At 44.4% G+C, this 23,403-nt stretch overlaps 2 protein-coding genes across 3 annotated transcripts; both read right to left on the bottom strand.

Annotated features, from left to right (window-relative positions):
* Positions 1 to 482: 482 nt before the first annotated feature.
* SFXN4 (sideroflexin 4) lies at positions 483 to 13,855 on the bottom strand. The gene is made up of 14 exons (XM_075717899.1): positions 13,817 to 13,855; positions 13,671 to 13,760; positions 11,314 to 11,388; positions 10,330 to 10,356; positions 10,182 to 10,236; positions 9,384 to 9,409; positions 7,909 to 7,959; positions 7,758 to 7,823; positions 7,574 to 7,642; positions 6,129 to 6,219; positions 4,346 to 4,461; positions 3,269 to 3,354; positions 2,061 to 2,175; positions 483 to 861 (listed from the first exon to the last, which is right to left on the bottom strand). The coding sequence occupies exons 1-14, from the start codon at positions 13,853 to 13,855 to the stop codon at positions 784 to 786; spliced, it is 984 nt and encodes a 327-aa protein (XP_075574014.1). The 3' UTR covers positions 483 to 783.
* Positions 13,856 to 16,125: 2,270 nt separating this feature from the next.
* Positions 16,126 to 21,470, bottom strand: PRDX3 (peroxiredoxin 3). 2 transcript variants are annotated; one of them, XM_075717295.1, is made up of 7 exons: positions 21,423 to 21,470; positions 21,286 to 21,352; positions 21,037 to 21,178; positions 19,960 to 20,095; positions 18,049 to 18,152; positions 16,823 to 16,988; positions 16,126 to 16,316 (listed from the first exon to the last, which is right to left on the bottom strand). In XM_075717295.1, exons 1-7 carry the CDS (start codon positions 21,468 to 21,470, stop codon positions 16,263 to 16,265), a joined length of 717 nt encoding a protein of 238 aa, XP_075573410.1. In that variant the 3' UTR covers positions 16,126 to 16,262. The 2 variants fall into 2 exon arrangements, with proteins under 2 accessions (XP_075573410.1, XP_075573411.1); XM_075717296.1 differs by having other exon boundaries at positions 21,435 to 21,470.
* Positions 21,471 to 23,403: the final 1,933 nt, after the last annotated feature.

Below are 23,403 nucleotides of genomic sequence, written 5' to 3'. Positions count from 1 at the left end.
TTTTGTTTGGATAAACACCGTCACCCTGCAAAAGTGGGGATTCCTCTTTGTCTACCACAAGGTCAGAAAGCCACAGGACTTCCCAGTAGTTTCAGTGTAAAAAACAAGTTCTAAAGCTCAAGGGGCATCAGGCCTCACAACTCCTTCAAGGACATCGAGAAAGCCAGGAGTCACGTTGTAGCCAAGTTTGACACCCGGTTCCTGAACATCTCTTAAGTAACTAAATTTAACCAATATTACATTGCCATCAGGGTTGCTTTGTCTAATACCACTTTAATGGCTACCTCACTTGTGCCTCATCCTTGAGACAAGTGTTACTAAATACAATGAAACATACAAAGTAAGTATTCCGACAAGAACCAGCTTGACTTTACCCAAAGGACTACTGATGTTAATGCCTTTACCAGCTGTGTTCCTGGAAAGCAGCATTTCAAAAGCTGCAGCAACAGCAGAACAAACTTTTGTATTCAATAGTCTTTTAATTAAGAAATCAATGGACGAGGAAGCATACAGAACACAGTTTGTGACAAATGCTGTGTTACAGTGCTTTCTGGTACAAATATTTCCAGCATTAAGTTAAATGTACATATCTGCCTGCGGGCTGGGGCTTGCAAGATCATTTTGCAAAGCCTGCCTCTTTACAGACCACACCACTGTACGCCGAATCTGGTACGTACGCCACCATAAATTCACGATTCGGTCAGTCACATATGCCAATTGAATTTGTTGATGCACTCAGAATTTACTTCAATCAGAGCACACATTTATATATAAAGCCAATCTCTAAATTCCTCTATTGTAGAATAACTCCGTTTCTTCTGTAGATGACAGAATTTCCGGTTCAAGGTCTGCTCGCTTTATCTGCAATGTACAGAAAAAGGGAATCAACACCACCATATCCTGGTAAGTATACGTTAAGAGCACTTGACTGCATTGAACTTTGCACAAATTGAAATACTGTATTCAGAAGCAAGACTGTATGGGATTTGGGGTTCTTTGTTTATTTGGGGGTTTGAGGGAATTTTTTGTTTGGGGGCTTTTTTTGCTTCTCTGACATTTTCTACATGTGCATGCATAAGGGAAGAAATATGTTTTATTTAATATTAGAGGTACTCCTGAGATCTGAACGGAGCATTAGTGACGTTATCTCCATTCACTGTAGAATCATTTAGGTTGGAAAAGACCTTTACGATCATTGAGTCCAACCGTAAACATATTTGGGTGACTCACCCAGGAGAACTTCTGCTGTGGGCTGAGAATTGGGAAGCTCAAAGGGAACCAGCCAGCCATACTCTCAGCGCATTTCTCCCAAGTCCCCTCATTTATGTTCAGTTTATCCTTGTTGCACTAAGAGATTAAGAAATCTAAAAAAAGAGATTACAGTGCCAGAAAGTTTAGGCAAATAAAACACTGAAAATTGCAAGAGCCCAGTCTGTGATTTTCTGAGAATATCCACACAGTGCTGATAAGGGAGAGGAAATAAATGGAGAAAAGAACCCCAGGCTCCTCTCTCACTTGGCCTCCTCCAAAGCCCAAGGTTCAAGGGCTACATCCTCCATTTAAAACCTGCCAGGAAGGCGTACTTTCCCAGGGAACAGATTACACTTCACAGTTCAGTAAGGCAGGGCGAAGAGATGTTGCATGTGAGTTGGTTTACCTCTCCGATGAGCTCATGCTGACTTTGCATGAAAGAAAAAAAATTCTCATCTACATCCTTCCTTTCTGCAGCAGGACTGAAAACAGTGCTGGAAGAGCCTTGGTTTTAATCTTTAAGATAGCTCTCCTGACCTTGCTTGCTTCAGACTGTTGTGAAAATCTGATAAATCTACATTGAAAAGTATAAATATAAATAACACACAATGCAACTTAGACCTAGCAAGTCTTATAAGCCTCTGCCTAGTACACGGGCCTTCACAAGCAGCCTCTGCGCTGCCCCATTTGAGATGCACAACCACACTAATCCTATTTTTCCTATATGGCCTTAAGACTGCTGGCCATAGTTATAGAATGATTATTTAATATAACAATAATCCTAAATCAACTCCCATGAAAGGACTTACCTCCCCACATTGTGGGAATATACTAAGTGAAACTGGTAGCATCCCTGCTAGTACTGACGTAATCATAAGCATTCTCACCGAAGCCAAAGCATGTGGAGTTTTTGCAAATTTTGCTCTGTCCAAGACATTGAAAAGTATGTATGTCAGTTTGGGCTCGAAAAATAATCTGACAGCAAGACAAAGAGCATTAGCTACTGTTTTAGTGGTTGAAATTGCACTGAAATTAGCAATAACCTAGGCTTACAAATCCTAAAGATGTTTCCTTACTTTATTTCTTACGTTCTTACTCCTAACTTCCTGTTCTTTCCCTTTGTTTTGTATTTAGCTGCAGTATTTTCCAAGCCCAGATTGCCAATACAAGATTAATAAAATAAGCAGCAAGATCAAAATGCCACAAGAAGAGAAGGTGCGTTAGAGCTTTAAAGCATTTCAGTTCTCTATCCCAGCCAAAACCAGGACATTGACTAAGATTTTTCTTGCATTACCCTCTTTCCTTTTAGATTTTGTTCCTCTTGGCAGTCTTACTTGGTCTCGTAAAAATTTATTACTTGATATGTATATAAAATTTTATATTACATCTGCATTTATGTCTTCTGGTAACAGGAGTCCCTTAAGCTAAAAAAGGGGACAGGGAATTGATTGAGGCAGTACCAAATTACATGACATAGATGATCCCTACCAATAGCTCAGGGCAGGCTAAGAATTCTCTCATAAAGCATACAATGAATTCTTCTTATGATATAGGGTTTCTAAATGTTGCAAAAGCAAGAATATGTTTTACAATATATGGAAAACTATTTGGAAGTTGGGATACGGTTTTAGTTGAAATTCAAGTGCCATATTACCTCTTCAGAAATAACAAATCTAAGCTAAGTGCTGTCAACAACCTTGACACCAGACACTGGGACTCAAATCAAGTTAGGGAACCTAGGTGCTGGAAACAGCCTGTCGGGAGAGCACAAACATGTTTCCTGCATGGGAGCAAAGAGGAAACCCTCATAGTTTTACACAACCTGCTGCAAACCCTCAAAGCATGGGTGCGGACATAACCAGATTCACTGACTTATCTAAATGAATCACAGTAGCTGAACAGAAACTTCCCAGATAATCAGTTCTACCATGAAAAAATTGGCAAGTGGTAACAGCCAGACTAAAAACCAGAATACACACTGACCAGGCACCCCCAGCCCTTTTGCAGCACCTCCTACCTTTCCACGAAGTACATAAGCACAGCTGGCAGGAAGAACGCTGTCCCAAACAAGACTGCTCGTGACAATGCTGTTTCTTTAACGGCCTCCAGGGAGAGAGAGAGAAAAATAAATGTTGTTAAAGCAGTGCCCTGTGCAGCTTCAAATACTGCATGCTTCTGTGAGCACTTTTTTGTCTAATACTCTGGAGCATCAAGCAACAGGTTAATGAGGGATAAAAACATTGGTTAGAGGAATTCTTTCCTAAACGGAAACTAAACTCCTACAAGTGGTAAATATTCCACTTGTGACTAAGGAATACCTTAGAAGGGAGGTGAAACTACTGATGTCATATCAAGTTTTCCTACCACGATAATAATTTTGCTGAGGCTTGCTTTTTTTAAGTTGTGCTGAACTTCTTCCAAATGGTTATACCTTCTGGGCATCCTAACTATCCTGTGTCAAATCTGAAGTTCTCTCTCCGGCTGTCCACAAATCTTTATGCTCATCTAGCTGTTTCCTCCCCTCTGGACAGCAGCCTAGAAAAGGAGGGTCACTGACAGCACATAGAACACAACTCCTTGCTCTAGTTCCTGTGCCAGGCTCTACAGTGGATGTTGATGAACAAGGCAAGGAGCAAATACAGAGTTGGCAACCGGAGCCCAAGGATAAAATGCACTAGCATGCTGTAGATCAGGGCATGACCCTTTGGGAGGCACAGCCTTTAAATGATACTGCCACCACAGAAGGTGCATGTGGTATGTACAACACAGGGCTTTTCCTGGAGGTGTCCCATCAGAAGAAGGTCCAAGAGTCTGCTTCTGAGGTGAGCAAGGAAAGCAGAAATGCCTGTGCTGGTGTCTCTGTGGCTCAACTCTGGCACTCGGTATATTGGGCTGCGGAGGCTGGTGACCTTTGAAGACACAAGACAGGTGCCAGCCTGGTTCCAGAGACTAGTCCAAGCCTACCCAGAGATTCAGCACCTGATCTGTGTTTCCTCATTTCAATATATCCAACTCTATCTACTGTCAGCATCACATTCAGCTCTTAGCAGGGAATGAAAGGCAAGTCAAGAGAGGCCTCCACCCCCTCGCCTACCTTCTCACCAGCCTTCTGTGACACTCCTACAACCTTGCCGTTCCTGTCCATCACTTCAATTCCATTCTCAAATTCTGGGCTTCTCGCCACCGCCACAGTAAATGCAGTCATCAAGCCTGAGAGTTAAAGAGGATTTTGCTTTAAAAGATCCAAAAGGACTATCTCAATAGTAACATTCATAATTATGTGCATTTTGCATTTCCAGTTCAACAGTTCACAACTGAATAACCTGGCAGCTTAAGAGACTGCCCCATAAAAATCTACTTGGGATCTTAATTTTTGTTTCAGAAGTTTGAGTGAGATTTTAAGGCCCAGTCTTAAAAGGTACTTTATCATTACGGACTCAGAGCTTTCAATCACTGCCATCCAGGTCAAACCAAGAGTACTTTGTTCTTAAGCTAAAGGGGAGGGGTTTGTGTTGTGGGTAGGTTTTGTACTGGTCAGCACAAAATCTAGCACAGAAAAAGAGGACCCTGAAGGGAACAGACCTGAAGTAAAGGCTGCATTCCTTATTTGAAAAGGAGGGTGCCAGAGGAACACTGGCTCTAACATGTTCCATTATTGCATTATGGCACTTCTCTGCCCAGCTGTGTGTCTGTCACAAGCAGCAGTGCTTCAGCTGGATCCTAGATGAGAATGTTTCCGTCTCCTCCAGACCCAGCTTTACAAGGTACCTGAAAACACCCATCCCACAGTCAGTCACTGAAAATACAAGCCTAAACCACTGGCATTTATAAAGGCCGTACCAAATGGAAGTTAGTCATCTAGCTGGTTTTCCCCTTTCTCTTTTCTAGGCCAAGATCCAGGCGTAACAGGGCACAGTCTGGCAAACTGACCTTGTTTGAAATAGTAGATTTCTCTGTTAGTTTTTGGCAGGGTTGTTCAATAAAGACATCAGTGTAACAGATGGCACTTTTCAAATGCTGGACTAATACTAATCAATCATCCTCAGGTTCCTCTCTATATTTAAGAAAATGGAAGCACATTTTAACACCTGCTCCAAGGGAAACAAGTCAGAAAGCTGTTATGCAGATCCTCAGAAAGATCTGGGTAGCCATCTCACATAACTTGGAACAGGGGAGATGACATTTGTTTTAATTTTACCAGCTTCCCTCTAGGAAAGGCCAAAAATTTCTTTAATGGCATTAGAAAAAGTTAATGACATCAGATAGTTAAACTTGTCCTGGTGCAACTTCAGCAATGCCAGTAGAGCTGCTCCAGTAATGAACTGAGTCCCGTTACCTTGCAAGGTTAATAATATTCTGTTGTAACAACACCTACTTTCTACACTGTCAGCAGTTAGGTAGCCAGCAGCAGCCTCAGCCCGATTAAGGAAATATGCCAGTGCACACCCAGCGCTGTGTTGCGCTCTGGTGTCGTATGTGCCACACCACGTTGTGCCAGTTTGAGTGCTACTGCCCTCCTGATCCCTCCTGGCAGTCCTGATGGTTTCAGGTATAATGTGCAAGCCAAAGAAAAAATGCCAACTGCATCCCTGGAGATCTTTGGAGAAAGAGTTGCACATCGTGCATACAAAGGTCAGAAGAGTGCTGAGAGCTCTAAAACTATAAAAACCAGCAAGCATCAAATAGAGGTCAGCTACACTGATCAGTGAGTGCTCACTCTCGCACAGGAAGGAAAGTACCCAGCACAGGCAGTCAGAGAAGGCAGCTTGGAAACTGTCAGGCCTCATCTATGCAAGGGCAAGAAAATTCTATAGTCAGATGGGGGCAGCAAACAGCCCTCAGAGCAGCTGCAGGATGTACAGTTTCTTTATGCTCACCAAGAAGAGGAGCAGGTAGAAGTTTTTTGACGACTAGTTGAGTTAACGAACTCTTCAGTGTGTGTCGATTCATGAAGACAAGAGGAAGAGCCTAAGGCATTGAGAGGAAACAGGCACCTTCTTAAAAAAAGTGCGCAGTATTTCAGTATGTGCAACAGTTTAGGAAAATAAATCTGCAACTTAGTACATAGCTACCATCTATAAAAATAAACAAATGCCTTGATTTAACATTCCAACAACCATCTATAAAAATAAACAAATGCCTTGATTTAACATTCCAACAAAATACATATGTTCTCTAGTTATTGAAGGTATTTGTAATCAGTCTTTTAGACAAGAATACAAAATATTATGATAAAAAAAAAGCATTAAACATTATTACATATAGGACAATAGCAGTGTGAATACAAAGACAGAAAAAGGAAAACAATTACCTCTGACTAATATTCCTTGGACATCTGTCCCAACTGCCTTGTGACGCATACTGCTCTCTCCCCCAAACAGAACAGCTGGTGCGCTTGTGCATTCATTCCTGATTCTCTGCACTTTCTATATTCCCGTAATACACTTGCAGGAAGTTTCATTTAGGACTAAATGGCCAGGACACCAGCTAGTGCTCTGAGTCTCCCTTGCAGGACAAAGGGGAAGAACTCCCACATTCACCCACGGGCATAGCTGCCTCCTCAGACCTCTGTAAAGTCCTGAGCACTGCGGGCCCAGCTGTTTTGCCTAGTGGACAGAGGTGAAAGTCCACCTAACAAAAGCAGGGACAGCCATAATTTTATGCCAGAAGGTTCAAAAAAAAAAAAAAAAAAAAAATTCAGTGTTTAGTATGGAGAGCAAGGAAATGCATTGTAGGGGCATCTACACTTGCAGTGAGTGTCATGAGGATACCAGCGCTCATTCTGATGTAGCAAACTCTGGAAACTGCAAGTTCCTATTCTAGCCCAGCACAGGGCTAGCTAAGTACCCCTCAGCTACCCAGCCCTCCTGGACGGCTAATTAACCTGCATTCAGTGCAGTATTTTCATGGCTATGCTGCTTCTGGGATCTGAGCTAACTCTATCCAGGACAGATGCCTGCAGTTTCCCCGCTTTTTTAGAGCTAGACAGATCTCTTCCACAGCACCACATCAAAAAATCAACTATAGCAACCCAGTGAGTTATTCTGTGTTTGTAAACCCTGGCTGTTTTCTCTCACCACCCATTTTCTAAGCTTGCAGAATAATAATGAAAAGGACAGAAGAGGAAGCATCAGAGGAAGCCAAGCAAGGTACTGGCTGACAGATGATCCCAAAAATTCTTGTTCTCAGCAGTTCTGAGGCAAGACATTAAAGTAGAGCATTAAAGCACAATCCTGAAGGATATCTGGTAGTGTGATTATCTCAGCACCTACTCCTTCTCAGGAGAGCTTATTAGGAAAGCAATCATTAAGCAAATACATACACCAATACATGCTGCATAGGAAATGGCTCCCAAGCTGTAGAACATCTGCTTTTGTTGAAGTGAGTACTCCTGAGAAGGACAGAAGAAACATACTCCATAAGAGCATTTGTAAAACACTTGTAAATCATGTTCAAAATGGTCTCGTACAATTAAGATGATTTAAAAAATAAAAATCAACACATACTTCAGCCTTTGTGGTACCATTTCCATTCAATAGGGTGAATCCTGTGGTATATGTGTGAAACACAAACTGCAGAAAGGAGAGATGATAAGCAAAAATGAATTTGGGATTGAGACTAGAAGACTTGTAAATGTACAAAGAAAGAGTTCATTACCTGACAAAAAAAAGTTTGTGTTGCCCGGAGCTGAAGAGATGAAGCAATAACCTAAGAGGAAAACCCCACAAGAAAATTAGGTTTGATGAGCCTAGAAGTTTTTGGTGAGCAGTGGTGGCCTTAGAGCACAAAGAGAACTGCTATGTTACTATTTGCAGCAGCAACAAAGGCTCCAGTCAGCACCTGAAGCCATTTGCCTTGATTCTAGGCTAACACACTTTCTTGCCAAAGATGCGACATACTCACTTTTTCTATCCAATATAAAACACAGAGACACAGTGATTAAAACATTGTGTGCGAGAATATTTGGGCAAGATGCTTTCTTACCCCAAATAAAAAACGCGTTTGTACCTGTGAAGCTTAAAGAGATGCAAATAAAATAACTAAGATGATAAAAATGTAATTAAAGTAGTGAATGAGAAAGGGTCAGATTGTTTTGGCTAGTGGGGATATAAATACTAGATCTACCTGTTCCCAGATCAAAGATTCTAGGATTTACTTCCCAACTGAGACAGTGAATAAGAACTTCTGTTTCAGTAAACCACAGCCTTTCTTGAGGTCTGGCCTAGCAGGTATGAAGCACTCTCAAAGTAGAGAGTCGATCAAGATAGGGCAAATATTGAATAAGAGGAGGGCATGGAACATCCAAAGCCTCAGAGGAGGATCATTCGTTAATTCAATATTAGTGGATCAACTACCTTTATTATTAATGCCAGCACTGAATCTAACCACATCTGTGAAAGAGCATTAAGCTGGAAATATCAAAAAGAAATACTTCTGTTAATTCTATTACTGTTCTTAATGAATTTCATGAAAGTCTTGATGGCTGTTATGCTTCCTAGTAGTGCCATAGAAGTTCATGCTGTAATCTCTGTATGGAATGACGTATCTCAGTACGTATACTCATATGCCAAAACCAAAGGTGAACACATCTAAATAAACAAACATGCATATAATTGCAGCTACAAATTTTACGAAATAAAATGGTGCAATTTTTGAGCACTTAACACGTTTATTTCTATATCTTTTGTAATTTCTTGACCATACCATTTCTTACTTGCAAACGCACAATCTACACAAGAAAAAAATCATATTCTGTGTCTGAAACACAGAACATAACGTCTGACTCCTTCCTACTGCAGTTCCAGTTTTTTGAGGTTAAACAGACCAAAACCAGGCCTTGCTCTTAATGCCTAGTGAATTTCATCTTGCATCAGAAAGCTGACTTTCATGCATGAACAATCTCTTTGAATACTGCTGAAGGAAGGTAGCTAACACGTTTGGACTTCCAATAAGATTCCCTAAGGGCTCAATTTCTACATTACTCAGCAGTTCCCATAAAATAGATGTCATTTAAAAAGTTTGTGCTGAAAATACAACTAAGAAGCCTAAAACCTTCTATTCCCTCCCTCCAACGCCTGGCTTTGGAAAAATGTAAGCCCTGTGATACATTAGCATCTTTCATGATTACTCACCAATGGAAGAGAGATGGGCAGGAAGGCTAAAAAGAAAGAAAACTTTATTTCAGTAAAAATAACTGCTGAGTCTAGATTTTGAGCAGAAAATTCCCCTTACTTTCCCCCTCTAGTTTCAGCTCTAAGTAAAACACTGCCCACAAAAAAAACACCATTCAATTCTAACCTTTGTCTCCCATCCCTCACTGAAGAAGCCAGAATATCCGGTCACAACTTACAGCCAAAAGAAACCCTTGTGAACGCCACTCAATGTGGCTACTCAGAACTATATAACCGAGTTTTGAACAGAAATTGCTTCTCCTCTACTCAAAAAGAGATAGGTGGCAACACAGGCTGTCACAGCTGTGAGTGGTTATATGAGTAAATAGCCCAAGTATGGTTGTATCTGATTAACGACCTGTGCTGTCTTGGCTCCCTAAACATCCCCCCAGGCAGGCTTTACCTGCTACCACAGCAAGTAAAATCACACAGTAGCCACATTCATGAAGTGAAAACTTAGCTTATAGTAGGTTGTTTTACATGTGAAGGGATTTGGGAATTCATTCTGTAGTGACAAAAACCAGAGACAGGTCAGACCTAGCTGAGCAAATGAACTGTGGGAAAAAATCCTCAGGAGGACCGTAGGAATAAATAAATCTTCAACAGACATGACAATGCAACTAACAGAAGTTAAGAGGTCTACTTGTTTTTCTATATGGAGAAGAGTATCACTGTAGTATCACAGTGGCTATTTACTATTTAGCTATTCCCCTCTGATTCTTCAGTCACATACACAAAACTTCTCTTAAGGGAACTTACCTGGAGGTCTAAACAAAACAGGAATTATCTTGTCTGTATCAGGATGTACACTGGACTTAAAAGAAAAAAAAAAAGTTAAATTAGACCACCTTTGCCACACTTGAATAAGAAAGAAAAAAAAAGATTTCTAAGTATTTTGTAAACTTACCAGGCTTAGCAGGAAGGCTTGTTTCATCTAAACAATTTGAAAATTAGGTTAGTATCGAGCTTCAGAAGAGACTGGGTAAAATCTTCTTTCTAAATTTATTTTATCTTTTTTTTTCCCCAATAACTTACTTTTATATGGAATGCCATATATGTATACACCCCTTGAATGATTTTTTCCCTGAATTTCTCTCCATATACTCCTTGTTGAATATAACTTACTCACATCCCATGTGCTGTGTAACAGCACCAAAGTACACATTATGGCACAACAGAAAGTTAATTTTAAAAAGTTAAGCTAGTAGGTATTTTAAAACAGAAAAGAACAATTCTTAAATATGGCTAAAAGCCTAAACACTTATGTTAAGACTTCAGCTTTTCTGGAATCACAGAAGTTTTTATTTCTCCTTTCAGACTTTGACACAGAAGGTACCAAATGCCACATGGGAAGAGCCAAGCCCATACTGAATCAAAAGAAAGACTCCACCTAACAAAGCAAGAGCTCAGCAGTACTTTCCAGCAATTCCATGAGTAAGTTTTCCACCCAAGTAGTGCTACTGCTCATTTTATGAGATGTGAAACCAAACCAACCTGCCCTCTACACGATGATCCAACATCAAAGATTCAAAATGAGCTCCATAAGTATTTTACGTATTTATCACCTACCTATATCATCCCAGCTGAGGACAGACAGGCTTAAAGCAATGATTCCTAGAGTGATCTGAGAGCATCTTTTAAACTCAGCTATATTATACACAACCTAGCATTCTTCAGGATAATAATACTGCAATTTGGCAGCAAGAGTCATCCAAAGAAATCCACATGAGATTCATAGATTAGAAAAATCTCTGTAGCAATGAGTTTTTCTTGTGTTATCCCTTGTATCTGAATCTTAGTATTCTGTCTGCTAGATCTGATACTAATAACAACTATTTCAGCCATGAAAAAAAAGACATCTCTATTTTCTATAAACTGTGCTCCAAAATACCTGACCATTCTGTATGGGCTCACTCAGCGTCTTTCCACTGTTTTGTAATAATAACCTGGTTCTTCTTATTTCATCCTATATTTGAGAAAAAAACAAACCAATGAGGAAAAAGTAACTCAGATTCCAATATTCTACAGTGCAATGTATCGGTTATAAGACACATTAAATACAAACTTAGAATGTCAAGCTAATGTACCTGTCCTTCACCAAAGCAGTTAAAGCAAGAACGCACTTCGACACACAACTAGTTCACAGTCATAAAAACTTTTAGATTATTCAGGCCCCCTTCATCCCTGTAAATATCAATCCTTCAGCCCATTACATAAATGCACCTGAACTTTAAGCACATGAAAAACCTCACTGAAATCAAAAGTGTTATTCTTGTACTTAAAGTTATCCCGCTGTGCTGGCAAATTCAAAGATTTGCCACCAAAGCAACCATCTGATATCCCCACAGGCACCTAGATGACTATTTTAAAATGAAATTCCAAACCAGACCTTTAAAATTACCAGAAATGAGTCACACCACCACTAGATGTTCCTGCACGTTCACAAATGTGTGATCAAGTTTTGCATCTTCCACTCTTCCTTTAAACTCGGCTTAAGCTTTTAATTATGAAAAACAGGTACACTTAAACAAAGAGAATAATACTGTAACCTCATGTAGTTATCCATAGCCTACATAAAAAGCTGCCCATCTTAGGAGAATTTATGAGATAATTTGACTTTTCTTCAACAGGCGCATCTCTATTTGCAACAGTGTATTTTAATTCAAGGAGGTGTGAACTAATCCCAGAGCTCAAAATCCTTGAATGTACTGTGAAATTTTATTGTTGGTGTTTACATACATATAATGTACATTTACTAAATTATATTATTTGTACATGTAAATATATAGAGAGATAAGTATTCATACTATATATACACATACATAGAGATAGATGAGTAGACACACACAACACATTAACTCTGCAGGTGACGAGGAAATATCTCACATACACACATTTTGACAGTGTTCTTTTGCTTTAATTGAGCTTTCCCTTAAAAAATAAATTTAAAAAAATCAGTCAACAAAAATTCCCTTAACATACTGACCAACCAGCTGACTCTCATACAACATGCTGTGCTTTTTTCTTTGTCACCCCTGACAAAACCATACAAAAGTGGATGGACAGAAAAGCACGTCTTCCCCAGAATTTTGCTGTCATGACAGTTCCTGAAATTTAGAAGCTACGCTTTATCACCCACAACGTGTTTAGTGTCACACTTTGAATAATTAATGTTAAAATCATAATAATCATTCTCTGGCACAAAAAGGCCCTACAAATCCGGTGTGCTCTGTCTTAGAGGAGGATTCCTTTCTGTATAGCCACTTGGAAGAGAACTGAAGAGCTTCATGACCTGCAGATTAAGCTGCACCACAAGGACAGGTATGTGGATTAGCAAGCACATATTCTGGGTGCCTGCAGTGCAGTTCAGCAACCCTGTCCTCTCCAAAGCTGCGACAGCTCCCCGTCACAAGTCCCCGGCAGCCGACTGTTTTTAAGAACAGCCTGCCCAGCTGCTCACTTCATCTCTCCCATCTTTGGGGGTTTCCTGATCGTTGACTGGGCTAACTCAACTGCTGGCACAGCAGCCACGGTCTAGACGGGACTGCTGAAACGGCAGTGTCTAGACATGCCCTTAGTTTTATGTGATTATGTATAGAAATGCATATACATACGTTGGATTTCTTTTATATATATATATATATGTGCATGTATTTTATGGTTGGACTGGATGATCTTAAAGGTCTTTTCCAACCTAAACGATTCTATGATTCTATGATATTGTTTTACGCCTTAGCAAAGTCAAAGTTCGTAAGGCCGATCGCTAACCTTCCCATTACCAGCCAGGTTTTGGAGCCGGAGCGGAGGAGGCCGTGCCACCCCGCAGAGCCCCGGCACCAAGGGCAGGGGGGGCCAGCCCCCCCCCGCCCCCATCCTGCGACCCAGGCCCCAAAACACCCGTCCGTCCCTGCTGTGACCCCTGCCACCAGCCACGGCTTTCAAAAAACAGGCAGACGTGGCACTCTGGGACATGGTTCGGTGGGCATGGTGGTGTTGGGTTGATGACTGGAATGATGATCTCAGAGGTCCTTTCCAACTTTAATGATTCCTAGTTTTTACTTTCATTATAAATAACCCAGCCACCAAGCCAGGAAACATGAAATTGCTACTCTACCCTTAATCGGTTTAGTGTGGACTTGGTAGCGTTAGGTTATGGTTGGACTGGATGATCTTAAAGGTCTTTTCCAACCTAAACGATTCTATGATTCTATGAACTCAAACGCGACGAGGCCGAGCCGCGGTACTCACGGAGGACTTCAGGAGCAGCAGGGGATCCAAGACGTCCGCCCAGAGAAGAAACCTCTGGAAAAAAAGACTGACGGAGACACGTTTCAGGTGCTATTTCGGAGCCAGCCCGCCCCAGCCGCGCCGCCCCGGCCCCCCCGGCCCCTGACCTGTCCCTCCGCCCTCCAAAATCGCAGGTTGGCGTCCATGGAGCCGCGGCACCGGAAGGCGCTGGGGGGGACGGTCCGGCTGCTGCACGCTCCGCCCGGGCACGGTGCCGCCGCGCCGGGATCCGGCCCCCCCCCCCCCCCCCCCCCCCCCCCCCCCCCAAATGGCGCCTGGGCCGCCCTCCAGCCCCGGGGCGCCGGCTGGGCCCGGGGGATTCGCGCCCCTGCCGCGGAGGAGGGAGGGAAGGAGGCAGGGAGGGAGGGAGGCAGGCAGGGAGGGAGGGAGGGAGGGAAGGAAGCAAGGAGGCAGGGAGGGAGGCAGGGAGGGAGGGAAGGAGGCAGGGAGGGAGGGAGGCAAGGAGGCAGGGAGGGAGGGAGGGAAGGAGGCAGGGAGGGAGGAAGGGAGGCAAGGAGGCAGGGAGGGAGGGAGGGAAGGAGGCAAGGAGGCAGGGAGGGAGGGAGGCAAGGAGGCAGGGAGGGAGGCAGGGAGGGAGGGAAGGAGGCAGGGAGGGAGGGAGGCAGGGAGGGAGGCAAGGAGGCAGGGAGGGAGGGAGGCAAGGAGGCAGGGAGGGAGGGAGGGAAGGAGGGAGGGAGGCAGGGAGGGAGGGAGGCAAGGAGGCAGGGAGGGAGGCAGGGAGGGAGGGAGGGAAGGAGGCAGGGAGGGAGGGAGGCAAGGAGGCAGGGAGGGAAGGAGGCAGGGAGGCAGGGAGGGAGGGAAGGAGGGAGGCAGGGAGGGAGGGAGGGAAGGAGGGAGGCAGGGAGGGAGGGAGGGAAGGAGGCAGGGAGGGAAGCAGGGAGCTGTCGGCTGGGCCCGGGCCGGGGAGAGGCAGCAGGCGGCAGCCCGGGTGCCCCCTCAGGGCAGGCCCCGGGGCCGGGGGGTGCGGGTCGTGGTTAGGAAAGGCCTGACCGCCTTTTCCCCTTCCATCGGTTTCCCCCTGCGCGACCCGGGGAGGCCGAGTCGAGGAGCAGGACTGCAGAGACCCCCCCCTGCGTCCTCCGCGTTGGCCTAAGATGACCGAGGTGAGAGAAGGAGCAGGCAGGTAAAGGATCCATCCCTGTGTCACTGCCCTGCGGTTTCACAGGCACAAACCGCTGCCGCCGACCCCCGCTAGCGTGTTACTTTGCATTACTGGGCTGCGCAGGCATTTAACTTCACCTATTGTAGGTCCAGGAGATCAGGTTTATTGGAAAAATTGTGTGGATACTTGTGGACTTACACAGAACGGACTAAAACACTGGTACTGGAAAGAGATTTGCAAGTACTGAAACCTGGACCATCACCGGGCACCGCACGATGTGAGGCTCGTTTTTTCATCCTTCACTTACACTGCAGCATTGGTACCTGTTATAAAGCTAACTTAGGAAACAGCCACTTTGCCAAGGTGGCTCCCTCGTGCTTCCATTTATCTTAAATCCCTTCCCCTGCTCAGCAGATGAAAAAACACAAACCCATTCAGTACTGCATGGATTTATCCAGACCTCCAGCAGCACGCCCACTGCTGTCTGTGGCCCACTCGCCTCGGTACGCAGAGGCAGTGCCAGCTGTTACTGTGAACAAAGGCATAGAAGAGAGTTTCTAAGGAAATGCAACTTACCCGGTTTCTTCAAAATAGAGAAATGGGAATCTTTGGGGAAAAAGTGAAAGAAAAGCAAAGCAACACACCTGCTGCTAGTCAAGGTTAGGATTTATTATTATAGCTAGAGATATGCTACATTGTTTTCAAGCAGTACATTTCACCTTTTAAGTTTTTCCTGGAGACAGATTCAAGCACGTAAGCAATGCATTAAATGACAGAAGAGCGTCATTAAGCTCCAGTAAGTACGCTATTGGGGTTCAAGTTTTTACCATCTCCCAAGCAGAATGCAAGTTCTTCATGCTTGTTAATGCTCCTGTGTGGCTGCACTGCATCTTTGACTGTATGCAGGATGAAAATGGCACATACATTTACATTCATTCGAGTTATAGTGCATTTACACACAAAACCAGGGATTTTTTGTTACATTCATCTCTTCCTCTGCAAAATTCATTAAAAACAAACCATGTGTCAAAATTCTATTTTCTGTATTGTCCCCATTGTTTCAAGCTCTTGTTACAGAATTTAATTTTTCATGTGAGAAAAGAAAACATGGGATGCTTTCTGGTCCAAAACTAGTTAAGGAAAGAAGAATACAACTGTATTTTGTGTACCAAGAAATTCATGAAAGAGAAATTTAGGTCACAGAAATTCATGAAACAAGTTGCAAAAGGGTGGGGGTGGGGGGGAGCCTTAGTTTTTACCCTTCTTTTTAAAACAAGACAAGGGAGTCATTGAAATATTTCAATATTTAATTTCTTTTTAAGCATCAGAAAATGAGAACTTTGATTTTAATTGGTTTTTTATAATCACAGCTGCTTTCTTGATGTCTTCAGTCTACGGTAACTAAGAGTCTTGTCCACATATTTCAGTATTTATGTATGCACTTTCTCAAAATATTCTTTAGAAGCTTCTGGGCTTGGTTTGATCTGTCAACAAAAGAAAGTTTAGCTATTATATGCTATAACTAAGATAAAACAAATTACAGATTTGACATTTTATCCAAGAAAATCCATGCATACTTTATAAAAGCAATAGGTTATTTCTGTTACTGCACTCGGTTGAAAGATGAAAACCTAAATGACGTACAAGCTCCTACTTGCAAATATTAAGTATATAATACATTTTTCCTGCTAAATATCAAGCAGGGCATTAAGTAAGTAAAAAACCTGAAGACAACTGGTGGAGAGTGCAAGACAAATTTAGAGTTTTAAATACAATTTGTGTCTGCTAAAAGAAAATCAGTGACTTCACAGAAATTGCACATTTAGTATCATACCAAAAGAGTAAACTGGTCCAGCCGATATATTACAGATTTATACAACAGGCACAGATTCAGTCAAGTACCTCACATTAAAGTGGTTCTCAGCCCTTCAGACATGCAAAAATACGCTAGCGTCTATATTTAGAAAAGTGGTATTTAGCAGACGCTTACTGTGGGGGAGTCTGGAGTCCAGTTTGCCGGGCAAACCTCTCCATGTGTTTCCACGTACTGGAATGCTTTCACCAAGCGGAGGGTCTCTTCCACGCTACGACCGACGGGGAGATCATTGATACTTAGATGCTTGATGATCCCGTTTGGATCAATGATGAAGAGACCTCTGTAATTGAGCAAGAATTTAGGGAACGAAATTGCATTCCAAGACTGAACACAAGAAACTGGATGAACTATTTCAGCAAGGCAGTTATTCTTAGATGCAGATACCAGAGTTAGGAGTAGCAATACAGCGTTCCATATACTGTTTGTTAGTGCAGTGATCAAAAGCCAAGAACCAGTCAACTGGTATAGTGGTGTGAAATTACAAAGCATGCATAAAGACTATTAAATCGAGACAGATGTATAACAAAGGTAGAACTTCTAATTCCACCTATATTTCAAAGTTGATAGCTGGCATCCTTCCCATGTATATTTGATAGGAAAATCCGAAGGTATTGAGTGAAGTGTTCCTTACGCATTAAGCTACTGAATTAAATCCTGTTGCATATAAACATTTGTGAAAACCAAAGTCCCAGTCCTACCATATTAATGAACTTAATTTGTCAACAAACAAATGTCAGAAGTTCCTGATCCAAAGAGATTAGGAACCAAAGGTCTCCTGAAGACTCCTACCCAATCCAATGGATCTCAGGGACCACTATTTGCTTTTAATAAGTATTCCCATGGTGGAGAAGGAAATGTCAATTTTTTTATTCTAGATAATTATGGGACTGACTGTAGTAGCCTCTACGACTACCGCTTTAGAAACTTCTCACACAGAAGTTAAGACAGTCTCTTCTCCCTTCAGAAGAAAGAAAACAAAAAAATTAAAAAAAAAAGGGGACAGACCTAAATTGTGAAAAAAATGTAAAAAAAAAATGTAAAATGCTCTTCTATCCTACTCGTTTTCCTTAGTGACACAGAGTTCTCCCACGCACTCAGAACAGAATAGGTGGCTTTCCGCTCATGCACTCCCAAGAGGCCTGCAATCATTCTTAACTTAATGGCCATCATGGCCACATGCCCTTTTCCTAGGGTGGGATCCAGCAGAAGTTCTGCAGGAAAAGTAACATCTTGCAGTCTTCATTTGCTCCTTGTGCAGTTTCCCCTGCAGGAGATAGTATGGCTCACGTTGATTTAGACTGGGTTGTGTCATAACCGAGTTATCGGCAATCATGCGTTACCTCAGCGCTATGCCAGGTCCTTCCAGCAGCACACCGTAATCACGGGAGATTTGTTTTGTGAGGTCTGACAGAACCGGAATATTCATTTTGCCCAAACCGCCGCTCTAGAGAAAGAGAGTAAGATTCCATTTTGTTACAGAACACTTTTTAGGATTATCCTGCTTGAGTTGCTGGATTCGGTGCTCTTGAGGGTGTACTAACAACAAAACACGTTCATGCCATTTGCACCATGAAAGGAACCACGGGGAAGAGGTGGGGGGTTGTTGTTGGTTTGTTTTGTTTGTTTGTTTTTTTAAAGTAGTCAGCAACATTTGGTTTCTTTGGAACATGAAAACTTCTTTTCCACTGAGCATTTCAGAATTGCTTATTTTAGTGGTCAAAGGCTACCTATGACAACAGTCGTAAGTCTTCAGAAAGATTTCCCTTGTACTCTATTCAGCAGCTTTGAACACAAAAATTCCTGCTGCACATTTAAGTGATCAGAATTAACCAAGATGACCATGGTGGGGAGGGAAGGGAAAAGCAAACCTGCATACTATGAACAGACAAAACACAAGGCTTCTAACAGCCACGCTAGGTATGTCAGAGTTCTGCTGTTCTATTTAGTGCGTGTATTTGTTTTTTCCTCCCCCAAATCAATTTAAATAATCTTTGAGAGTTAACCAAGATTTCTTTCAGTTTTGCAACATACTGGAACTGCAACAGAGATAAGCTCTCTATCCTTGAAACAAGCCCGGAGTTTGTTAGCTTTGCTATTCCTGGCATCACCAGTGAATCATTGTGTAATCTCAGTCACTCAGCCCCTGATCCTGCAAATGCTCGTCTGCAACGGAGTTCCCATACGCAGAGCTCTGAACACAGATGTTGGAGAAACCAAAGCCTTAGCTTCTCCGGGTGTCAGCTTCCCATCTGCACCACCACAGAATTTTTTGCACCCTTTGCAGCGCATTTTGCTACATGTGCACCGAGCAGTGCCTGACTGGCGTACGCAGAACAGCTTTGGCATAAAGCGGTGAAGTCAGTCCACAACCACATTTTAGAGCTTTGAACAACACATGCAGAAAATTAAATGTTCTCGATAGGCTCAGCCGAGCCATGTTAGACCTAGCAAACTCTTTCTCCTTCCCCTGTACGGTACGACAGCAGAGCTGTGCACCTGGAGGCAGCCCAGCCTGCGAGCACTACTGCAGACCGCTGTCCACGCGACCACGTGGGTAACGACTGATGGCACAGGAGCTTCCGCACCTTCCTGCCACGCTTCCAATTCTCTACAACGAGCCAAACCAGCTTTGGTTCTTTATGTGATCAGGTGCTTTATGTGATCAAAAGCGTGCATTTTTATATACATGTGAGAGATGCTCCTCTCCAGTAAAAGGCCGTCTTTATCACTTTCTTTCCCCCGAAGCAAGCTGAGGACCTCCGCTTGTATTGCGGAAGTGGAACCATTTCAGCAATAATGCAGGAATAATGCAAGTGCTCCAATAAGCTGGTTGTTCTTCTGCTTGCATTGAAGGCCCCCACTGTTACATACTGGTTAACAATAACGACTAAACAGCTGCTGTCCATTTTCTGTGAGGGTGCGCACAAATCATCAGCTCTAACAAGCAGCTTAGGACAGCGACGTATACTGAGTTATGTGTCTTTCAAGATTAACATTTAAGTATATGATGTAACCTACCAGACTATCAAGAGAGCAAAACAAAGATGGACACCCCCCCCCCCCCCGAATTATTAGGGGAAAGAGCAAGAAAACAAAGATTGAGGTCAGAATTATATCACGGAATGTAGAAATTAATCACTTCGCATATCACTTTAGGTGGTCTCTTGAAATCGGCATTTGCACAATTGTTTATTCAGCTCTTGTGAAAAGAAAACAACAGAGAAAGCCCCAAACAGCTGCTCAATTCATACCTTCCGTGGCGTATTTATCCAGGCCAGATGACAAAAATGAGAATCCACGGAAACTGCCACCACTTCACAGTTTGCATCATGAAATTCATTTGCTTTGTTGCTGAAAGCCACAATTTCTGTGGGGCAGACAAAGGTGCTGGGTGGGAAGAGAGAAGAGGCTGTAATGATTTTGCAATCTTTTCAGAGAATGTTTTAGAAAAGACTCTCCTGTTTCTAGGCACTAATGCAGCAGAACGTTTTCTTTGGCCTGATAATTTTAACCACGTTTCCCGCTTAAGATTACCTTCAGTCAGTCTCAAAGCAGCAGCCATAGCCATCTAGCTGGCACACCAGTTGTCAACTCTCAGTTCTAGACAGATTTTTGCAGAGATGGAGAAACAGTCTCTGCCAGACACTCTCCAGAGACAGAGTTTTTGGAAACTATAACAGAAAGGACTGCGGGTTAAATTCTCCCCCACGTGCCCAATTACACCAAACTTCAGCAGAGCTGCTCAGGATGCTCCTGATGATTCCAGTCATTCTGGGCAGGCTCAACCCCACCTGTGCACCTTTTGCTCTGCAGCTGTCTAGCTGCAGTTCTAACTACATCTAACGGGTAGATGTGGCACTTCGGGATATGGTTTAGTCTAGTCTACCCTTCATTGGCTTAGAGTAGACTTGGTAGTGTAGGTTAATGGTTGGACTGGATGATCTTAAAGGTCTTTTCCAACCTAAACGATTCGATGATTCTGCCGGCCCTGCTGCTTAAAAGGAGGGAGGCTGCAACGCGACCGTGAACTGCAAGGCAATGCCCTCGCCCCTGGAATCTGACTGTAAGAGGAACCACGCTTGCAAGGCCACGTCTACCTCCTGAAGCAGTCCCGACAGCTAGAAGATGCTCTCCAGCCACCAGATCCACTGCTTTAGCACACAACGGCCATTTGCCCCCAAGACTTATCGTTCACAAACAGACACATCTGCCTCGCAAGGCTAGATAAGGTGAAAACAGCCGCTTTAGGCGGCGATCATCTGCAGTGCTCCTGATGACCTTCAGCAAAGGCTGGAGGCCCGCCTGAAAGGAGAGGAACCCGCACTCACAAGTCCAGGGGGTAGAAGAAGAGGACCAGGTACTTCCCCTTGAAATCATCCAGGCTCAGCTCCTTGAACTCTCCGTTAACAACAGCCGTTCCCTTAAAAAACGGGGCGTGCTGGGTAACCGCTGGAGCGAACCGCGACGAGCCTGAGGGGAGAGAAAAACAGAGCTGCGGGCCGGGCCGGGCCTGGCCGCCTCCTCCCCGTTCCCGCCGCCCTGCCCGGGCCAAGCCCGTCCGTCCCCTCCGCACTCACCGAGGCTGAACTGGCGGCGGGCGCAGGGCAGGGGCCGCGCCGTCAGCCTCCTCCCGGCAGCGGGCACCTGCGGGGGGGAGACAGGGAGGGTCAGAACCGGGCAGCGGCCGGGGAGAAGGGGTGGTGGGGAGGGTGACTCGTTCACTCACCGCGGCCCGCAGGAGCCTTCCCAGCGCGGCGGCCATTTTGAGCGCGGCTGCGGCGGGCGGAGCCGGGCACGGAGAGGGGCGGGAAGGGCAGGGGCGGCTCCGGGGCCGCACCGCGGCCCCGGAGCCGCCCCTGCCCTTCCCGCCGCGGGCTCCGTCCGTGCCTGGGAACGGGGCGGCGAGAGGAGCCTTCCCGGTGCTGCCTGTGGGAGCTGGTTTTGGCGGGTGCTGGCACAGACCGAGCAAACGGCTGCTGCTCAGAAACCTGCCAGGCGCAAGCTTTTCCCCTGCGGTTGGCTCTGACCGTATTCAACTCGCTCAGATTAATAGTTATGTCATGATAATTAAACAATTACACTGGAACGGGGTTGCCCGGAGAGGTAGTGGGAGGCCCCATCCCTAGCAACATTCCAGGGCAGGTTGGGCTCTGAGCGCCCTGAGACTTGTGGACGTGGCGCTTTGGGACGTGGTTTAGTGGCCATGGTGGTGGTTGGGTTGATGATCTTAGAGGTCCTTTCCAACCTTAGTGATTCCTAAATTAATTAAAAAATAATCCAGCCACCAAGCCAGGAAACCTGAAATTAATTATTACTCGACCCTTAATTGGTTTAGTGGTGGACTTGGTTTAGTAGTGGACTTGGTAATGTTAGGTTAAGGTTGGACTGGATGATCTTAAAGGTCTTTTCCAACCTAAAGGATTCTATGATTCTATGGTTAAAGCTGTCCCTGCTCACTGCAGGGGGTTGGGCTGGATGGCCTCTAAATGTCTGTTCCAACCCAACCCATTCTACGATTCTATGATAGCCATGGGCCTGCTTAGCCCCTCTCGGCTGTGAGCTGATGCAAACCGAAGTCATCGCCCGATTTCCCACACAAGCACTCATTGCCGCTCATGGGCAGTGCTGCCTGAAGCTGAATGTGTGCCTGTGGCCTCCGTCTGCCCGGGAGGGTTGACCCAGTTCTGTTGGCTGCACGGATCACTGCGGGGAAACCACACTGGGCCAGCCCTAGGAGCAGTGGTTGGGGTGTACATTAGCTCCAGGGGACATAGGAGAGTCGTAAAACCCCGTCACAGGCCTCCTGTCTCCTGCCAGATGAAAGCAGCGCAGGAAAAGTGTACAGCTTGTGGAGGGGGCCACACCTGATACATACAGACCTCTTGCCCTCAAGCTGGGGGCTTCGGAGGGTCTGCTGCTGAAACCCAAGCTCCCACAACTCAAGCTAAAGGAGCGACTTTAACAGAGTCAGTCGAGCAGTACAAGGTTTTGTCAGGCTATTTTTGTTAAATAACTGATGGTGGCCCCAGCAGAGACCACCTTCACCAAGAAGCCATCAGCTGCCTGCCCTGTTTTAGGCCACGTGCTTTGGAGCAGCACAAGCGGCGTGCGCAGCCCAGAGTACTGAAAAATCAAACGCTTTCTAAAAGTTCAATTTTTCTTTTCTTAGCTTCTCTTTGTGTGTTTCTTCATCTCAGTAGTCAAATCGAGTTGAACCCAGTTTCGCTTCTGGGCTTTGGTAATTTCTGGTTTAATACTCATATTTGTAAGTATCGACAGCCTTTTATGAAGGGGAGATCCCACCTTGTGAACTAGAGAGAAGTCTGGCTCCACTAGCAGGGTGAGCTCAGCCATCAGCAGCTGGGGCCAGGGCCAAAGGCAGCCTGAGCAATGTCAGCTACATCCCAGGCCCCTGGGATGAGCTCAGTGGATCTATACTTCTGAAAGAATTAGCAAACTTATTCCCCGTACTGATCTGTTTGGCACGGTCTGGTCAGCTCAGTAATAGTAAACTCTCGGAGCCTTCAAAAGTTGTATGCAACCTGCCCGTTAGCGTTGATCACTGGCCGGTATTGTCTTTACTATGCCCAGAAACTGTTTGGGGCAGTGTTAGCTGGTGTCGTCCAAAAGCATGCCGAGACCTTTCTGAGCCTGTAACATCATCACCAGTTTCAGTTGCTACTGCCTTTCTGTGG

This window comes from Pelecanus crispus, chromosome 10 (genome assembly GCF_030463565.1).
Source record: "Pelecanus crispus isolate bPelCri1 chromosome 10, bPelCri1.pri, whole genome shotgun sequence".
Lineage (NCBI taxonomy): Eukaryota > Metazoa > Chordata > Aves > Pelecaniformes > Pelecanidae > Pelecanus > Pelecanus crispus.
The sequence above is the reverse complement of the archived record's forward strand: the minus strand, read 5'-3'. Positions and strand labels throughout refer to the sequence as shown.

Coding starts and splice junctions, on each gene's coding strand:
- SFXN4 (XM_075717899.1), bottom strand. CDS start 13,855: ATGGACGCCAACCTGCGATTTTGGAGGGCGGAGGGACAG. Junction 10,357..11,313: donor AGCCCATACAGAATGGTCAG/GTATTTTGGAGC, acceptor CAAATTGTTTAG/ATGAAACAAGCCTTCCTGCT. Junction 7,643..7,757: donor ATGGTACCACAAAGGCTGAA/GTATGTGTTGAT, acceptor TGTCCTTCTCAG/GAGTACTCACTTCAACAAAA.
- PRDX3 (XM_075717295.1), bottom strand. CDS start 21,470: ATGGCCGCCGCGCTGGGAAGGCTCCTGCGGGCCGCGGTGAGTGAACGA. Junction 21,353..21,422: donor GGGCCGCGGTGAGTGAACGA/GTCACCCTCCCC, acceptor TCCCCCCCGCAG/GTGCCCGCTGCCGGGAGGAG. Junction 18,153..19,959: donor GGATAAATACGCCACGGAAG/GTATGAATTGAG, acceptor CTCTTTCTCTAG/AGCGGCGGTTTGGGCAAAAT.